This window comes from Garra rufa, chromosome 5 (assembly GCF_049309525.1).
Source record: "Garra rufa chromosome 5, GarRuf1.0, whole genome shotgun sequence".
NCBI classification, from domain to species: domain Eukaryota; kingdom Metazoa; phylum Chordata; class Actinopteri; order Cypriniformes; family Cyprinidae; genus Garra; species Garra rufa.
Genome location: NC_133365.1, coordinates 55237302 through 55255347, shown reverse-complemented (window position 1 = coordinate 55255347; position 18046 = coordinate 55237302). Strand labels below are relative to the sequence as shown.

Sequence of the window (18046 nt, the reverse complement as noted above, 5' to 3'; positions counted from 1 at the left end):
TGTGTGTGTGTGTGTGTGTGTGTGTGTGTGTGTGTGTGTGTGTGTGTGTGTGTGTGTGTGTGTGTGTGTGTGTGTGTGTGTGTGTGTGTGTGTGTGTGTGTGTGTGTGTGTGTGTGTGTGTGTGTGTGTGTGTGTGTGTGTGTGTGTGTGTGTGTGTGTGTGTGTGTGTGTGTGTGTGTGTGTGTGTGTGTGTGTGTGTGTGTGTGTGTGTGTGTGTGTGTGTGTGTGTGTGTGTGTGTGTGTGTTGTGTGTGTGTGTGCTAATGTGTTCTGCAGTGTGTGTGTGTGTGTGTGTGTGTGAGTGAGTGTGTGTGTGTGTGTGTGTGTGTGTGTGTGTGTGTGTGTGTGTGTGTGAGTGAGTGTGTGTGTGTGTGTGTGTGTGTGTGTGTGTGTGTTGTGTGTGTGTGTGTGTGTGTGTGTGAGTGTGTGTGTGTGTGAGTGTGTGTGTGTGTGTGTGTGTGTGTGTGTGTGTGTGTGTGTGTGTGAGCGAGTGTGTGTGTGTGTGTGTGTGTGAGTGTGTGAGTGTGTGTGTGAGTGTGTGTGTGAGTGTGTGTGTGAGTGTGTGTGTGTGTGTGTGTGTGTGTGTGTGTGTGTGTGTGTGTGTGAGAGTGTGTGTGTGTGTGTGTGAGTGTGAGTGTGAGTGTGTGTGTGTGTGTGTGTGTGTGTGTGTGTGTGTGTGTGTGTGAGTGAGTGTGTGTGTGTGTGTGTGTGTGTGTGTGTGTGTGTGTGTGTGTGTGTGTGTGTGTGTGTGTGTGTGTGAGTGTGTGTTGACACCTGTATGTTCTCCAGCTGGTACTCGAGGTCGGTTCTCTCGGTCTTGAGCAGGTCGGTCTGGTCCAGCGCATCCTGCAGTCCCTGCGTCAGTCTGAAGATGTGCGTCTTTTGCAGATCCATCTGCTGCTGAAGCTTCCCTTGCTGACGCATAAATACACATAATCATCCGTCAGTTCAGAAAAAGACATGGCAGTAATATCCTGTGTGGTAATAGTAGTAGTGGTGTAGTCTCTTTTGACCTCTTTTCAAGGGTATTTCAGGAGAAAGATCTGTGATTTCATGACAACATAAAGCCCTCACTATGTCATCGTGTCATAGGCAAAGAAACTTCTGATATCATTGTTATTTTAGTGCAGAAGTTTCATGCAGAAAAATTTATCAACATGTATATTTTATTCATCAACATGTATTATATATTATATTTTATTATATTATTTACATGTGTGCATAATTATTAGGCAAATTATGCACAAAGTGTATATGTTTGAGAACAATTACGGTCTGTAGCTGGCTTGTATAGATACACAAGTTTATTTTTCACCTCTTCCATGAGTCTTTGTTTGAGTTCTCTCTCCGTCTCGAGTTTCTGCTGAAGGCTCCTTGCGTTCATCTCCAACATGGCATGCTTCTTCTCCAGGTCATTAAGCTAAAAAACACCAGCACAGCACAATAACCAGCACATATAAACAGCTCAGGTTCTCCTGCGCCACAGCAGCGCTGGTCTGAGCAAACAGAAGGCTTTTGTTATTCTCAATGTTCAGCTAATGCGCAGCGACGTGTTCATGTGCACCGCAGTATTTAATTAATCTCCATCAGCTGTAGCGCTTAATCGCGGCTTGTTAAATTCCATATTGGCATGAATATTAATATCGCAGACGGAGGGCCGGAGCAAACCAGGACAAACTGTTGCGAGTGTGTTTGTGTAACTCACAGTATCAGACAGACTTTCCGCTTTCAGTCTCTGCTCTTTCAGGGCCTGCTGCAAAGCCACAATCTCAGCCTTGTGCTCACGGACGGCCAGTTCAACCGCCTGCCGGGACTCCGTACTGCGCTGGTCCGCTCGCAACCTGGAGGAACAGGGTCGAGTCAAACACAATAGTACATAAAAGTAGTATTTACGCACACTAGCATTCAAAAGTTTGGAATCAGAAAGATTATTATTTATTTTTTTTTAGTTCGATAAATGTTCGATATGTTTATGCGGCAAAAAATACATTTCTGTCATGGTATTGAGGTGCAAAATTTTTTTTTAAAGGATTAGTTCACTTCCAGAAAAAAAAATTACAGATAACGTACTCATCCCTGTGTCATCCTTGTTCATGTCTTTCTTTCTTCAGTCGTAAATAAATTATGTTATACACATATATATATATATATATATATTAGGGGTGGGCATAGATTAATTTTTTTAATCTAGATTAATCTAGATTAAATCTTGGAATTAATCTAGATTAATCTAGATTAAAATGGCTAATTTGAATTCTGCTGAAGGCATTCAGAATATGTGTGCTACCCAAATAATGACTAAAAGTAAGTCTTTGAGAATGGATCATAAAGCTCATAAAGCTGTTCTATGATAATTTGTTGATGAAAATAAATTATGTTCAATTAGATGTACTTGTGTTTACTAACTAACTAACAATGAAATTATTTTTTCTACCTATTAGATTGTGTGTGTTTTTAACGTCAACACCTACCCAACCCATTACATGTTACACCGTACTTTTATTTTGACAGGTTGCCTTGAAGTTTCTGTGTCATACAGTATGATATGATGCTAGTTTTCTCAAATGAAACGGTAAAAGTGACACTCACAGCAGTTTGGGAGATTAAGTTTATTCGTTCACGTGAGATGAAAATGCCAAAAATGACCGGGAGCGTCACGTGTGTTTCAGTATGAGTGTAGTAAAAGCTCGTCTCCGCAATGCATGCATACATACAGCTAGGCAAGCGGAACATATCAGATTCATATTAAAACGGTCTTTTTGCATTTCAGTTTTCACATACACTAGTCCATATCGCGATTTGAATTAAGTGACAGAGCAACATTTGATTTATGAATCCAAAAAACGACGAATTTACGTGGCATTTCGCACTATAGTAGATTCTGTTTTCATGAATGGAGGACGACGCGATCCTGTCTGTGTTTTGGTGGAGGAGACTTAAACGCGCGACCATATTCGGTATACATCCGCGTTAAAACTATCAAGGTGAAAGTCATCATAGCTTGCGTGGTTTAGACCCAGCTCCTAACCCAAATTTGAGAATAGATTAACGGCGATATTTTTTTTATCGCACGATAAGAGTTTCGCGTTAACGCAGCACGTTAACGCCGATAACGGCCCACCACTAATATATATATATATATATATATAGTGGACTTCTATGGTGCTCAACGGATTGAAGGTTAAAAATGCAGTTTAAATGCAGCATTGCTGCCACACACTTATTTTTTTCCCACTCATCTATGTCGTTAAAAACAACATCTTTTCTCGTAATAACGAGATCTTTTCTCGTTAAAATGAGATCTTTTCTCGTAATAACGAGATCTTTTCTCGTTAAAACGACATCTTTTCTCGTAATAACGAGATCTTTTCCTGTAAAAACGACATCTTTTCTCGTAATAACTAGATCTTTTCTTGTAAAAACGACATATTTTCTCGTACTAACGAGATCTTTTCTCGTAATAACGAGATCTTTTCTCGTTAAAACGACATCTTTTCTCGTAATAACTAGATCTTTTCTCGTTAAAATGAGATCTTTTCTCGTAATAACGAGATCTTTTCTCGTTAAAACGACATATTTTCTCGTAATAATGAGATCTTTTCTCGTTAAAACGACATCTTTTCCTGTAAAAACGACATCTTTTCTCGTAATAACGAGATCTTTTCTTGTAAAAACGACATATTTTCTCGTAATAACGAGATCTTTTCTCGTAATAACGAGATCTTTTCTCGTTAAAACGACATCTTTTCTCATAATAACTAGATCTTTTCTCGTTAAAATGAGATCTTTTCTCGTAATAACGAGATCTTTTCTCGTTAAAACGACATCTTTTCTCGTAATAACGAGATCTTTTCTTGTAAAAAACGACATATTTTCTCGTAATAATGAGATCTTTTCTCGTTAAAACGACATCTTTTCCTGTAAAAACTACATCTTTTCTCGTAATAACGAGATCTTTTCCTGTAAAAACGACATCTTTTCTCGTAATAACGAGATCTTTTCTTGTAAAAACGAAATATTTTCTCGTAATAACGAGATCTTTTCTCGTATCTTTTCTCGTTAAAATGAGATCTTTTCTCGTAATAACGAGATCTTTTCTCGTTAAAACGACATCTTTTCTCGTTAAAACGACATCTTTTCTCGTAATAACGAGATCTTTTCTCGTTAAAATGAGATCTTTTCTCGTAATAACGAGATCTTTTCTCGTTAAAACGACATCTTTTCTCATAAAAACGAGATGTTATGTCGTTAAAACGATATCTTTACTCGTAAAAACGACAATTTCTCGTAAAACCGACATCCTTTCTCGTAAAAACGAGATGTTATGTTGTTAAAACGACATCTTTTCTCGTAAAAATGACATAATTATCTCGTTAAAACAACATAATTTTCTCGTTAAAAGGACATTTTTCTCGTAATAATGACATTGTCATAAAAACGATCTGATGTTCCTCTTACAGATGATATGATTATATTATGTGAGCGAACTAAGCGTTTGTCCACTCTGCCTTCGCCACAGTCCTGACCTAAAGGAGGATGCACGCTGCCGAAGTTATATAGAAATACACTGTTTTAATCATTTTAATGTAATGTTTTCAATTGTAGCGTCATGTTTATTAGGATTAATCTCCAATCTGTCTCCAATAACTGCCCTCAGACCCAGAGGATTTAAGATGATCATATCAAAACGGTTATTTCTGAATAATCGACTTGCTTGGAATATTATATTACGAGATAATTATGTCGTTTTTACGAGAAAAGATCTTGTTTTTACTAGAAAAGATGTTGTTTTAACGAGAAAACATGTAGTTTTTACGAGAAAAGATGTCGTTTTAACGAGAAAAGATGTAGTTTTTACGAGAAAAGATGTCGTTTTTACGAGAAAAGATGTCGTTTTTACGAGAAAAGATGTCGTTATTACGAGAAAAGATGTCGTTTTAACGAGAAAAGATCTCGTTATTACGAGAAAAGATGTCGTTTTTACGAGAAAAGATGTCGTTTTTACGAGAAAAGATGTCGTTTTAACGAGAAAAGATCTCGTTATTACGAGAAAAGATGTCGTTTTTACGAGAAAAGATCTCGTTATTACGAGAAAAGATGTCGTTTTTACGAGAAAAGATCTCGTTATTACGAGAAAAGATCTCGTTATTACGAGAAAAGATATCGTTTTAACGAGAAAAGATCTCGTTATTACGAGAAAAGATGTCGTTTTTACGAGAAAAGATGTCGTTTTTACGAGAAAAGATGTCGTTTTTACGAGAAAAGATCTCGTTATTACGAGAAAAGATGTCGTTTTTACGAGAAAAGATCTCGTTATTACGAGAAAAGATGTCGTTTTTACGAGAAAAGATGTCGTTTTTACGAGAAAAGATCTCGTTATTACGAGAAAAGATCTCGTTTTAACGACATAGCTGAGTGGGAAAAAAAATAAGTGTGTGGCAGCAATGCGATTTTGAAGTTGGAGGAGAAAATGAGATGGGAGTTTTTAGACACACCCTAACCGGAATACACAGAGTGTGCATGCAGAGCTAGACGAGATGAGCATTTGAGGTTAAAACGTGTATAAATATTCATTTATTTATGAAAATGACAGATCGTTTTTCTAGATAAGACCCTTCTTCCTCGGCTGGGATCGTTTAGAGTCCTTTGAAGCTGCATTTGAACTGCATTTTGGAAGTTCAAACTCGGGGCACCATTTAAGTCCACTATATGGAGAGAAAACCTGAGATGTTTTCCTCAAAAAACAATTTGTTTATTACTGAAGAAAGACATGAACATCTTGGATGACAAGGGGGTGAGTATATCTGTAAATTTTCGTTCTGGAAGTGATCTAATACTTTAACTTTGATTACCATGGTCTAAATGTACGCTACTATGGAAGACCAATGGTTAATGAAAAAAATATTTTATTTTTAAAAAAATACCATTTAAAAATGAGGTTGCTACAATTTTTTTTACCAATATTACTTATTTTGATAATGAACAAACCTACATCTGCATCTAACTCAAGCTTCTATCAAATCAAACAATTTTTTTTATTTGTAGAGGTTTATTTATTTATTTATTTATTTTATTATTAATATTATGAGGCAACACAAACCTGTTTCTTCATTTGAAACAATATTACTCATTAGAACATTAGAAATTTTCATTAGAAAAACAACTGGAAAAGTGTAAAGAATTCAAAAACGTGAATTGTTTGTCATATTCTGACCATAAAGAATAGTTTAAAACCACAATTAAACATTGGAGCAAAAACCTGCCTTTAACCTTGAAAGAAATCATTTTTTTTACTTTTATCGTGATAAATGCAAGCCCTACTTTTATCAGTTTTGAAAGTCTCTTCTGCATTTATTTGATCAGAAATACTGTAAAAATTGCTAAATATTATTATAAATTCAAATAGCTGTTTTCTATGAGAAAATACAGTTAATTGTAATTTATTCCAGTGATCAAAGCTGAATTTTCAGCATCATTACTCCAGCCTTCAGTGTCACATGATCCTTCAGAAATCATTCTAATATTCTGATTTGCTGTTCAAGAAACATTCTGATTATTATCAATGTTGAAAACAGTTGCGCTGCTCAATATTTTTGTGGAAACTGTGATGCATTTTATTTTTCAGGATTCACAGATAAATAGAAAAAATTCTAAAAAAGTGCATTTATTTAAAACAGAAACATTATAAATGTCTTTACTGTAACTTTTGATCAATTGAATGCATTCTTGATGACTATTAGTATTAGTTAACATAAATTAAATGGCATATGTTTGTGTGTGTACATGTGTTATTGTGCATACGGTACCTGTTCTGCTTCTCGTTGTCCAGCAGTCTCTGCATGTCTCTGGTTCTGCGCTCCGCCTGGTTCTTCTCGTCCTCCAGAGCGGATCTCCAGTTCTCCCATTGTCTCTCCTTCTCCAGGAGCTCATCATTTAGACTCTCCAGCTCCACCACCTGCTCCTCCAGCATGCTGCATGTGGTCTTCAGAGTCTCAATGTTCTGCAAAAACACAGATAAAAAACACTATGCCTTAAAAAGAGTCTCAGTAATTGTACAAACATCCACCTTTAGCTGGTGCTTCACATGTCTCTTCACTATCAAATCTTAACTGACTTTGAGCAAGTAAACGTTAGAACAATTGTAGTAATATTTTCAGATGAACACTTCCTGGACTGAAGCAGCTTGGCTTTACTTGATTCTCCATCTATCATTTTTAGTCTCAAATCTGATCATCAGGATCTTTTGCAGAATGTTTGATCTCTCAATCATTGGATTGCACTGCATTATATGTTTGGATCATTTCAATCTCATCTTATTAAGACATATTATTGGAGATACAGAGTGACCACTGACACTTAGATCATTTTATGTCAGTATCTGCTTTACTATTATAAGGATCTCATTGTTTTACATTATAAGCATCAGAATTTCATCATATAAATATCACCATCTGTCGCTATGTTTAGAGTCTCTTAATAAAACTAAGCTATTTTTTCCTCCACATTCTCACTATATTAGACTACACTACCAGTCAAAAGTTTGGACACACTTGACTTAATGTTTTTTTTTTATTTTTATTTTTTTTACTTTTGCAGTCAAATATTAATTATTAAAAAAACAAATCTAATATATTTTTTATTTTATTTTCAAATACAAATTGTGCCAAAGAATGCTTCTCAGATTGTTTTTAAGAAAAACTGAAGTTAAGATTTTTTTTTTCCCCATGAAAAAAACAAAACAAATGTTTTTTTCTTAAAAACAAACTGAGAATCATTCCTTGGCACAATTTGTATTTACAAATCAAATTAAATCAATAAAATACTAATAAAACAAACTATTTATTGTATTGTTTTTTTTTTTAAATAATTAATATTTTACAAAAAAAAAAATTAAGTCAAGTGTGTCCAAGCTTTTGACTGGTAGTGTATATGAGCCATAAAAGCCTGATAGGAAATTAAAAAGAAAAAAAAAAGAATGCAAACTTCATATTTTGTCTAAACATTCATTAAACTTCCATTTTCTAATTTTTCTAGTATTTAATATGTCAGGCTTTACAGGATTAATTGTCAAATGTCAGACAGAAGAATCTTTATAATCTTAAAAACAGGCTTTAATTTGATCCAATTTCATGAACTTTTATTTCATACTTCAAATTTTATGCAACAATTTTTTTTTAGTTTACTTTTAAATGCAACACAAGTTAGATTTGGGGACAAAATTTAATAAGACAAAGAAAATAATACATTGCACAAGTTTAACCGATTTCAATAGCTAAACTAAAACAAACCAGCAAGAGAAGTGACTCCACTTTGAAGGATCCATGAATGGAAAGAGAAATGAATTTGCTCTACATATCGAGGACTGAGCTCATTTAAAGGGGTCATGAACTGTCTGTTTTTTTATTTTGTACATTTATAATGTTATCAAGATTTCTACATCAAAAAACACCATCCTTTTGAAGTAACAGGCTTTTTTCTGTGGTAGAGTAACAACAAAGTATTGAGTTCTGAAACTTACAGGATGTTTTTATAGTACACTGACCTCTTTTACGTCAAAAGATCAACATAATTTTTCAATATTTTTTTTTTCAGATAAATGTTTCTCAGTTCATGACCACTTTAGAGAGTAGTTTTGGCAGATAATGAGTAGACGTGTTTGCGCACCTGTTTCTGGTTGTTGAGGTGCATCTCTCGGTCAGCCACCTCTCTGCGCAGACGGTCCACATCCTGACTGAGCTGCAGTCTCTCCTCGCTCTCCACCGTCAGCTCATCCAGCTGTTTGGACAGGTAGAAGTTCTGCCGATTCAGCTCGGCGTTCTCCTGAGTCAGCTGGGTCAGCTGCTCCTCCAGGTCCGTGATCACCTGTGACAACAGTCCACGTCACTCACATCCTTTCATCAGCAGCATCATTATCATTCTAGTCAATATGCATGAATGCTGATCATCCATCAAATTCATAATCATTCCATTCATCAGAATCATTCTACTGCAAATATTCAGGGCTCAAATTGTGACTGGGAGCATTTGTGCGAGTGCGAGAAATTTTGGTGTGACTTGTTTTCATTTCTGGGCCTCTTCGGTCATTTCTGACCGAAAGATTTTATGTTTTGCATTTTTAAAAATCGTAGCTTCATCAGAATGAGATGACACTTGGTGACTTTTGTTGCATTAGCTATGTGAGCACACAAAAAAATCAGTGACATGATTCGGATATGTTAAAGGGTAAAAAAAAAAATTAGTCACACTTGGCTCCTTCGCGGTCAAAAATGACCGACATAGGAAATGAATGGGAAATACCAGAAAATGTGATAATTCAGATAATCTTTTGGTAGTACAAGCTACAAATCAGCCACTGTGCTGAAAAGAAGTGTTCAGCAAGCAAGGACTGACACTCTAAAATAACAAAAGTACAGAACTGACACACACACACACACACACACACACACACACACACACACACACACACAGAAATAAGCAGAAAAATGCAAAACCTGATATTTATCCAATCAAAAAATATCTAAACCTTGCCAAAAGTAATCTTTTAGAATGTCTGAATATATTTCTAAATGCAAAGCCTATTAAAATGAAGAAACATTAAAAAAAAAAAAAATAGGAATCCCAAAGCCCCTGTATATATGTATATAGGGAGATACAGGAGGTTACATGACATTACACAAGTTTTTATTTTTTATGCCACTAGATGGTGCAATTTTCACTTTAAAAAATGGATTTTAAATGCTTTTACTCTATTTTAATGTGAAATGTTGTATTTATTGAAAAATAATAAACACATAATTAAATTAAAAAATATAATAAAATATAATTCTAGTGGGAAAAAATTGCTCATTAAAACTGTATAAATATTGCATAGATTCATAAAAAATGCTCAAAATTCTAAATAATAATCACAAAATATTATTGAACAAAAATGTATTTAATTGATTTTCCTGAAGAAAAAAAAGTGTTACTTTTTAAGGCTTTTAAGGCCCAGAGGCTTAAAATTTTTTCGCTAGCCTAACGACTGCTGTGAGCTGATACAGTGACAGCTTTGCCGTTCTCTCCAACATTACATAACCAATTAAACTTTATCTTTACATTCTTAACCTAATGCAGATTTGAGATATTAGTCGTCAATCACTCCGTCACTGAAACTCGGAACCAGACGTTTTTTTCTGTTCCAGATTTGCACAAACTGCATTGTAATTAAAGGAGTAGTTCACTTTCAGAACAAAAATTTGCAGATATTGTACTCACCCCCTTGTCATCCAAGATGTTCATGTCTTTCTTTCTTCAGTCGTAAAGAAACTATGTTTTTTTGAATAATAGGTTGTGTAGTTGTCTATAACTCTGTATCAGGCTTGAAAAATTTGGTCTCTATTTGCTCTATTTCATTCAATTAAATAATTGTAATATATAGTTCAGTTCTAATTACTTAATATTTTGAGGAGTTTACTAAATAATATGTGCAATAATGATCCTGGCCATTTAAAAGATAACATTTTCTAATATAGTATTTATATTACAGTTAGTGTAATATTTAAGGTTAAATACATTTGAATGTGTATTTGGACATGATCAAACACTCTCTTTTTTTGTTTCGATTTAACGATTTAACGTTAAAAAAAAAAAAAGTAATTTACTCGAGTTATTTTATGATATTCAAATATACAACATAACTGAATATTGAAAGGCAAGCAAAAATGGCATTTAACATGATAGAAAAGATGAAAATAGTGTTTAAAAAAACACAAGGCAACCAATTGCATTCAGCATACATTTTATAGTATTTCTTGAATGCAGTCTTTACTGAAACTCATTCAACCTCCTACAGTGAGAGAAAGATTGCAGAAAGACTAAAAATGTAAAAATATGACAACTAGCATCTGGTTATGGTAGCTATTACGGTGTTTCTCACATTATCTAACCGCATTTACAGTATAACTGTTTATTTTTTAACGATAAACATTAACTATGACACGCTTCATAAAATACCACAACTGGCCAGTTTTCCAATAGGTCAACTGATGCGTTAAAATGTAAAAAGAAAATGCAGTAATTTCTTCAATTTACCGGCGACTGTGCTTGAGAAACGCTGAAATGAATGGACTTCTATGGAGGAACTATTGGTTGTTTGGAACTATTGACTGCTCCATGACACGCTTTACTTCCGCATTCCTCAGTTCCTATGGAAGCCTATGGGAGTGTCGCAACTCTGTTTCTCTATGGCTCTGGGCAGCATTTATTGTTTGCACTTAATAAGACTAAGGCCCCGATCACACCGAACGCGTCTTTTAGCTCTAAAAACGCGAGGCGCACAGCACTGCCTTTTTTTGTGACTTTTAATAAAAGAGCAGTGTGCTGCGTTTTTTTTTATGTTGCTAAGCAACGACCAAAACAGCTGTCCTGTCAGTCAAATCAAAGGATTATAGCGCCAGCCCTCTAAGGCCGTGTTCACACTTGGCGTCTTTTTTGACAAGAAAAAGTTGACTAGGGCGTTTTTTTTAGTAAAAAAAAAAGCTGGCAGCGTTCTGTTACGAAAAGCAGCCGAGTGCGTCTTTTGTTGCTATAACAACAGCTGCAACAGTAGCGTAGTGCTGTGTGGTGGAGAAATGTCGAGAAAGAGCCTCTTTGTGATGTATGTTATGATAGAGTTGTTTACTCATATCATACAACTCCTTGTGCTCCGAAACTAGTACGATAAGTTTATCTACCGGCAACTTCTCCATTTTTTTCTTGTTGTTTTTGTTATGGAAACGATAGGTCCCGCTACTCGCTTGTCATTGGTCAGCTGTCAAAAAAGCGCTTGACGTAGGGCGTTTTCTTCAAAAAAGTTCAACTTTTTTCAACTTAAAAAGACGCTCTGAGCTGCAAAAAAAGACACCGGCGGTGGCGTTTAAAAAAAGCGCTAGGGCTTTTTTGAAAAGACGGTTTACTCCATAGGATTAGAATGTAAAACAGACGCTGGCAGTTTGAAAAAGGACGGCAAGTGTGAACACGGCTTAAAATCTTAGTTTTTTGCTGTTAAGTAAACTGTCATATTAGCAGAAACCCTAAAAAATACAGCTCCGGGTTACCCACGACAGACACCAAAGGTTTCTCCTCCATTTCTTGCAGTCTCCGGACTTTTTAAGCAACGGTAAACTTTCATCACCACAACAGAAGGCCCGCCTCTCCATTCATTCGATTGGACAATGGAAAAGAACGCGAATGACGTTGGCCGTATTTCCGGTCAGAGTTGATTTTTTTTTCAACTTCAGTCGCTCAGAAAAACGCGAGGCGCCAGGAGCGCATAAGCAGCGCACAGAACGCTCACTGCCAACAGAAAACCATTCAAAAGAGGCGCCTCCAACTGCAAAAACGCGTTCGGTGTGATCGGGGCCTAAGACTAACTATTTTTTATGATTTATACTGTAGATGCAGTTGAAATGGCTCTACCTGTAATAGAGAAAATAAACTTGTTCATGTACTCCTATTTTCAGTCATTTTTGTCCCTTTGCTTAAGGCGTAAAAAAAAGTTTTTAAAAAAGGCTTTCAGAATCAGACCATTTGCTTGTAAAACGTTGGCAATCAAAATTGGCCATGAAAAAAATCAAGATCAGTGAATTACTAAAAAGAAATTCCGGGACGAGCGCTGGCTGTTCTGCTTAATTGGCAGTTGTGGTGCTCCTTAATATTCAGTTGGTGTTCCTAATTTTTTTTTTGGTGCTCCTAACAGTGCGACCAAGTAAAAAAGGTAATTTCTAGCCCTGACAGTGACATACAGACGATAGATACAAGATGACGACTCCAGGAATGCAAAACGATGCATTTTTCACATGGAAAATTGTTATTCCTATGGCAAACATTTGCAGATGGAGAGGTTGGAATGAATGAATAGCAGTGCTGCATCTGTCCTGCGTGAGGTCAAAGGATTCGAGCAGCTCACTGATCTGGGATAAATGGAAATAAAGGAGAGAGCAACTTTCCCCAGTGTATATCGATCGTGTTGTGTGTCACTCGGGCTCACGGCCAACAGAAGAAGATAGCGACTGTTTAGATCTCTGCTTTCTTCGGCTGTTTTAATCAATAATTTCTCTGTGAGCTCTTAATCCGATCCCTGAGGATCCTCAAGCTAAATGTGGAGGTTGAAATCCTGCTGGTGAGCACAACACAAAGAAACCTTACAGTTTCAATCTCTTTCTCTCACACTTACCGAGCAGCTGTCCCTCAGCGCGTCAAACTTGCGTTGAATCTCATCTCTATGGGCCTGCAGGAAGAGAAAACACAGATAATTTACTGTATGTGAATTTATGTCTGTCATATAGATATCACTGTTCATTATTTTATACTTTTAACTCACTGATTAATGTTAGTCAAGGTCTCTAGCACCAAAAACAGTCTAAATTTTCCCAAGCTCATCTTAAATCCTCTCTAGCAAAAATGCCCCTGTATGACTTATATGTTTTATATGATACTGAATCAATCAGCCATTTGAATGAATCAGTCGAATGAATGACTCGATGAAAAGTATGTATGACCTTTTTTTCCCAAATCATTTCAAATATCAATATTCAAGTTTTTTTAAAACATAAAAACATGAATTATGCATTTGTAATCGCAGGTTAAATGCATTTATTTCCTGCATTAAACAGCCTGTGTAAATGCCACCTCTGCATTGGAAACACACATTTAGCTGATACTGATTTCTTTTGATTGGTAAAAGCCACATCATGTCTTACCATTTAAATGCATTGAAATTAATTTAAGAATTCTACACCAAAGATGATGCATACATTTAATTAGGTTAGAAAAAAGGGGAGAAAAAAAAAGGTAAAAATGCCCATGTAAACATTTGTTTAAACTTAAAGGTTTGAATTTCTCAATGCACCAGAAAGTGAAAGTAAAAACTGTAAGCGCTTTCAGGATCTGACAGTGCAGTAAAGGCGCATTTTCTCTCAGAGATGTCAAGAGACAAAACTATTAAGTATAAATATTTGTAATATAATAAATTAATATAATTTATTGCTGATATTAATTTACACCCCTAATATGTGACCCTGGACCACAAAACCAGTCATAAGGTTAAATTTGTCAAAACTGAGATTTATACATCATATGAAAGCTGAATAAATAAGATTTCTATTGATGTATGGTTTGTTAGGATAGGACAATATTTGGCTGAGATACATCTATTTGAAATCAGAAATCTGAGGGTGCAAAAAAATCAAAAGACTGAGAAAATCACCTTTAAAGTTGTCCAAATTAGGTTCTTAACAATGCATATTACAAATCAAAAATTACATTTTGATATGTTTACAGTAGGAATTTTACAAAAAATCTTCATGGAACATGAACTTTACTTAATTTCCTAATGATTTTTGGCATAAAAGAAAAATCTAAAATTTTGACCCATGCAATGTATTTTTGGCTATTGCTACAAATATACCCCAGCGACTTAAGACTGGTTTTGTGGTCCAGGGTCACATATTTGTCTTGTGGCCTGAACATAGTCAGGAAATATGAGAAGAAACGTAATTTGTTAGGTTGTTTTTGAAAGTCAGTGCTTGAAATAAAACTCTTAATTTTCATTGATGACTGCATTTAAGTGTTTAATAAGGATTAAATAATAATTATATTTTTTTCTTAATTCTTAATTTTTTTTTTTAGAAAAATGTCTTAAAATGTCTAGAATTTAAGCCCTGCAGATAGCCTGGTCTGGCAAAAAACATTACTGGACCTGAAGTCATTTTAGTTGAAGACCCCTGCTTTAAGGGTTTATGAATGTCTGGAGTATGCAGTGTGTGATCTGCATGAGTCTTACTCTCAGTGCAGTGATCTCTTCCTCAGCCTCGGCCGTCGTCTCCTCTAGTTCGGTCTTGGCCTGCTGTAGTTGACTCTCCAGCGCGTGTCGTGCGGCCTGCAGGTTGCTGATCTGAGACTCTCTCTCCTGCAGCGAGAGCGTGAGCTCCGTCACCTGACGCTTGATCTCCAGCTTCTGCTCCTCGTGCTCCAGACCCATCTGAAACACACACACATTGCTGTCAAACATCTCTGCTTCAGCATGTGTTTAATAGTTTCATGTTTCTCATATCACAATGTGCATTTGTTCACTTCTCACAATCAGTCTACTCCAAGTCTTTCAAACTAGCCTGACCAATGCAAACTAGTCTGGTAACCAGCTAAGACCTGCTCTTCAACAGGTCTGTGAGTCGTCTAGGGTTCTATCTTCTAACATTCATGCTTAACCAGTAATTCTTACGTTCCATACGCCAATTTTTAATGGATTTTAAATTGAAATCTTTTAGTCTCTGCTGTTTTCTGATGCATGAACAAATTATCTGCATTTAATGCATACAATAAGCTGTGATATTGTACATCTGAACCAAAGTCTAAATTCTGTCAATTTTATATTGAAATTCAAATAAATGCACTCAAAAAATTTAACATTTATAAATTTGAATTGCATATAAAATGTCCATGCATTTGGATCACAAAGGCTTAACAAACAAACTTAATGTGATGCATATTTGTGACCCTGGACCACAAAACCAAAAATACAGTATGGGTCAAAATGATCGATTTTTCTGTTATGCCAAAAATTATTAGGATATTAACTAAAGATCATGTTCCATGAAGATATTTTCTAAGTTTCCTATTGTAAATGCATAGAAACTTAATTTTTGATTAGTAATATGCATTGCTAAGAACTTCAAATATCCAAATATCCTATCCTAACAAACCACACCATTGCCAATAGACAAGACAGAGCAGATTACTTCTGATATGAAACAAGGTCTCAGCTTTAAAATGTAATTTTCAAGAAATTCAAACAATAAATAGTTTTGTGGCTCTTTAATGTCACTGTTTTGCCTCAATCGACACGACTTTTCTTCTTTACTTAAAACACAAAATATACATTAATGGATATCATTTTATTTCAACCACGAAAAGATGTCAAACCACACAATTTTTCAAGTTTAAGTCCAGCGAAGTTAAACTACTCTCCTGGTCTGATTTGTCTGTCGGACATAAAGGCGGATTCAGCGTTATGATTGGTCAGATCGCCTGTCAATCAAGCTGTTTGTGAAGGGTCAATATTATCACTAAAAAGTTGATTTTTTGACATTTTGTCTGCGATTGGATCACCTCTCACCTCTCTGAGTCTGGTCTCCAGCTCCATGATGCGGCTCTTCCTGCCCTGTTCCTGCTGGCTCATCTTCTCCAGATGCTCCTCTAGTTTGGCATTCTGAGCTTCTAGTTTTCCAGCCTGTGACTCCAGGTAAAACTTCTGCTGCCGCAGCTCTGAGATCATCTCTTCCTGAGCTTTCCTAAAATAAACAAATAAATCACCAACACACAGGTTTACAGATATGATTCAGTATTGCTTCTCAGATCTTTGTGTTTGCTTCCTTGTTTTCCAGCAAAAGTAGCGAATTAGATTTCTCCTTCAATAAACTCATTTCAGAAGCATCCCGAGAATCGCTGCAGCATCTCCTGGGTGGCGTTTCTCAAAACTGCTAAATTGTTTTTGTTGGGCTAAATTGCAAACATTCCCATCCCTCCGTCACCCATTAAATCTAAAACACTTGATTTATAAGTTGAACGATGCAGCAGAGATGCTCAGAATGGACATTTATTACAAGCTAAATTCTTCCCCAGATCGTCATTAGCAGATCTACGATAACAAGTATTTAAATATCTTCTGGATAAACCCCTAGTTATTCTAATATGACCTAAAACTACATAAAACAGCAGCTGCTGACGCTCCCAACTGTAATTAACATAACAGTCAGTTCCAGAAGTAAAAATGCCATTCATTTTCTCCATAGAGGAACTCAATTTAACATACTTTTAAAAGGCAGGACTACTGTGAGCTTCAAGGTTGTTAATTGACGCTATATGCTTTCGCTGCATTATTTTCAACTCAGGGCTGTCACGATTACGAAATTTGGCTGACAATTAATTGTCTAAGAAATAATTGTGATTATTTCGATTAATTGTCTGGATTAGGGCATTGACGATTATGGCAATTAATTGTCTGTTTTATGGCTTTGACATACATTTTTATGCGCATTGTTCATTAAATTGTTACAAAGGATTGTGATTAGGGACAACATAACGTTAATGAAAATGTTTCTAAAAACCAGAGATCCTGACTCACATTCTCCTCTTTGGACGAACATTTAGAGAGGAATGCATCTTTGTGGATTACATAATAAAAGAGTTTTGTTTTATTTTATTAAGTAATAATTTACAGCTTTCTATGTATATATTTATCACGTCTGTGAGGCATGTATTCACAGAGTTTCGGTTCATTTTTGTGAAGCGATCCTGTTCAAGAGACGGCTTAAAGCGCATCATGTTTGTTTTCTTTATTTTATAAAAGCTCTGTTTGTAATGTTTTGTTGATATTGTGAGTGCACACAAATACAGTTCCGAATGATGTATTACTCTTACCTTTGTGAGCAAAAATGACGGATAATTCTGTAAAGCCCGCTTAAGTTTCCACTCTCAGCAAAAACAATCGGAGAAGCATCTAATAGCGCACATTTATCTAGGTTTAATGATTAAACTAACATTGTTTTATACTTGAAGTGTTTTTATATCTATAGTTTTTCTTTTAGGCAAGTCGTGTCTTGTGATGATTTGAGAAGGCAAATTGATTAAACAGAACAGTCTTCTGCTGGCCGCTGTTCATTACTTTAAAAAACAAAAACTTATATCTAACAAACAAAAAATGCTCCAAACGTTTTTCTAAATTAACTTAAAAAAATAAATAAATAATAATAATAATAAAAAAATAAAAATAAATAAATAAATAAATAAATAAAAAATAAATAAAAAAATAAATAAATATAAATATTAAAAAAATAAATATATATATATATATATATATATATATATATATATATATATATAAATAAAATCACTTTTCCATCACATACAAAACGGAACTATTTTAATAGCTGAAACAGTAAGCTGTTTTGGAAGAAGGGGGAAAAAAGAGGCCTATTTCAACTTATCTTTTAAACAGTCAACATAGTGGAAATTATTTCTCAACCAAACAC

At 35.2% G+C, this 18046-nt stretch overlaps 1 protein-coding gene across 1 annotated transcript in view; it reads right to left on the bottom strand.

Moving 5' to 3' along the window:
• Positions 1-18046, bottom strand: part of cita (citron rho-interacting serine/threonine kinase a) — a 109142-nt gene that overhangs the window by 30823 nt on the left and 60273 nt on the right. The window contains exons 17-24 of the mRNA XM_073840164.1: positions 16132-16306; positions 14800-14997; positions 13192-13245; positions 8664-8861; positions 6806-6999; positions 1705-1840; positions 1315-1419; positions 774-914 (exon numbers count right to left, since the gene is read on the bottom strand). Coding sequence (XP_073696265.1) covers positions 774-914; positions 1315-1419; positions 1705-1840; positions 6806-6999; positions 8664-8861; positions 13192-13245; positions 14800-14997; positions 16132-16306 — 1201 coding nt within the window. The remainder of the gene's footprint in view (positions 1-773; positions 915-1314; positions 1420-1704; positions 1841-6805; positions 7000-8663; positions 8862-13191; positions 13246-14799; positions 14998-16131; positions 16307-18046) is intronic.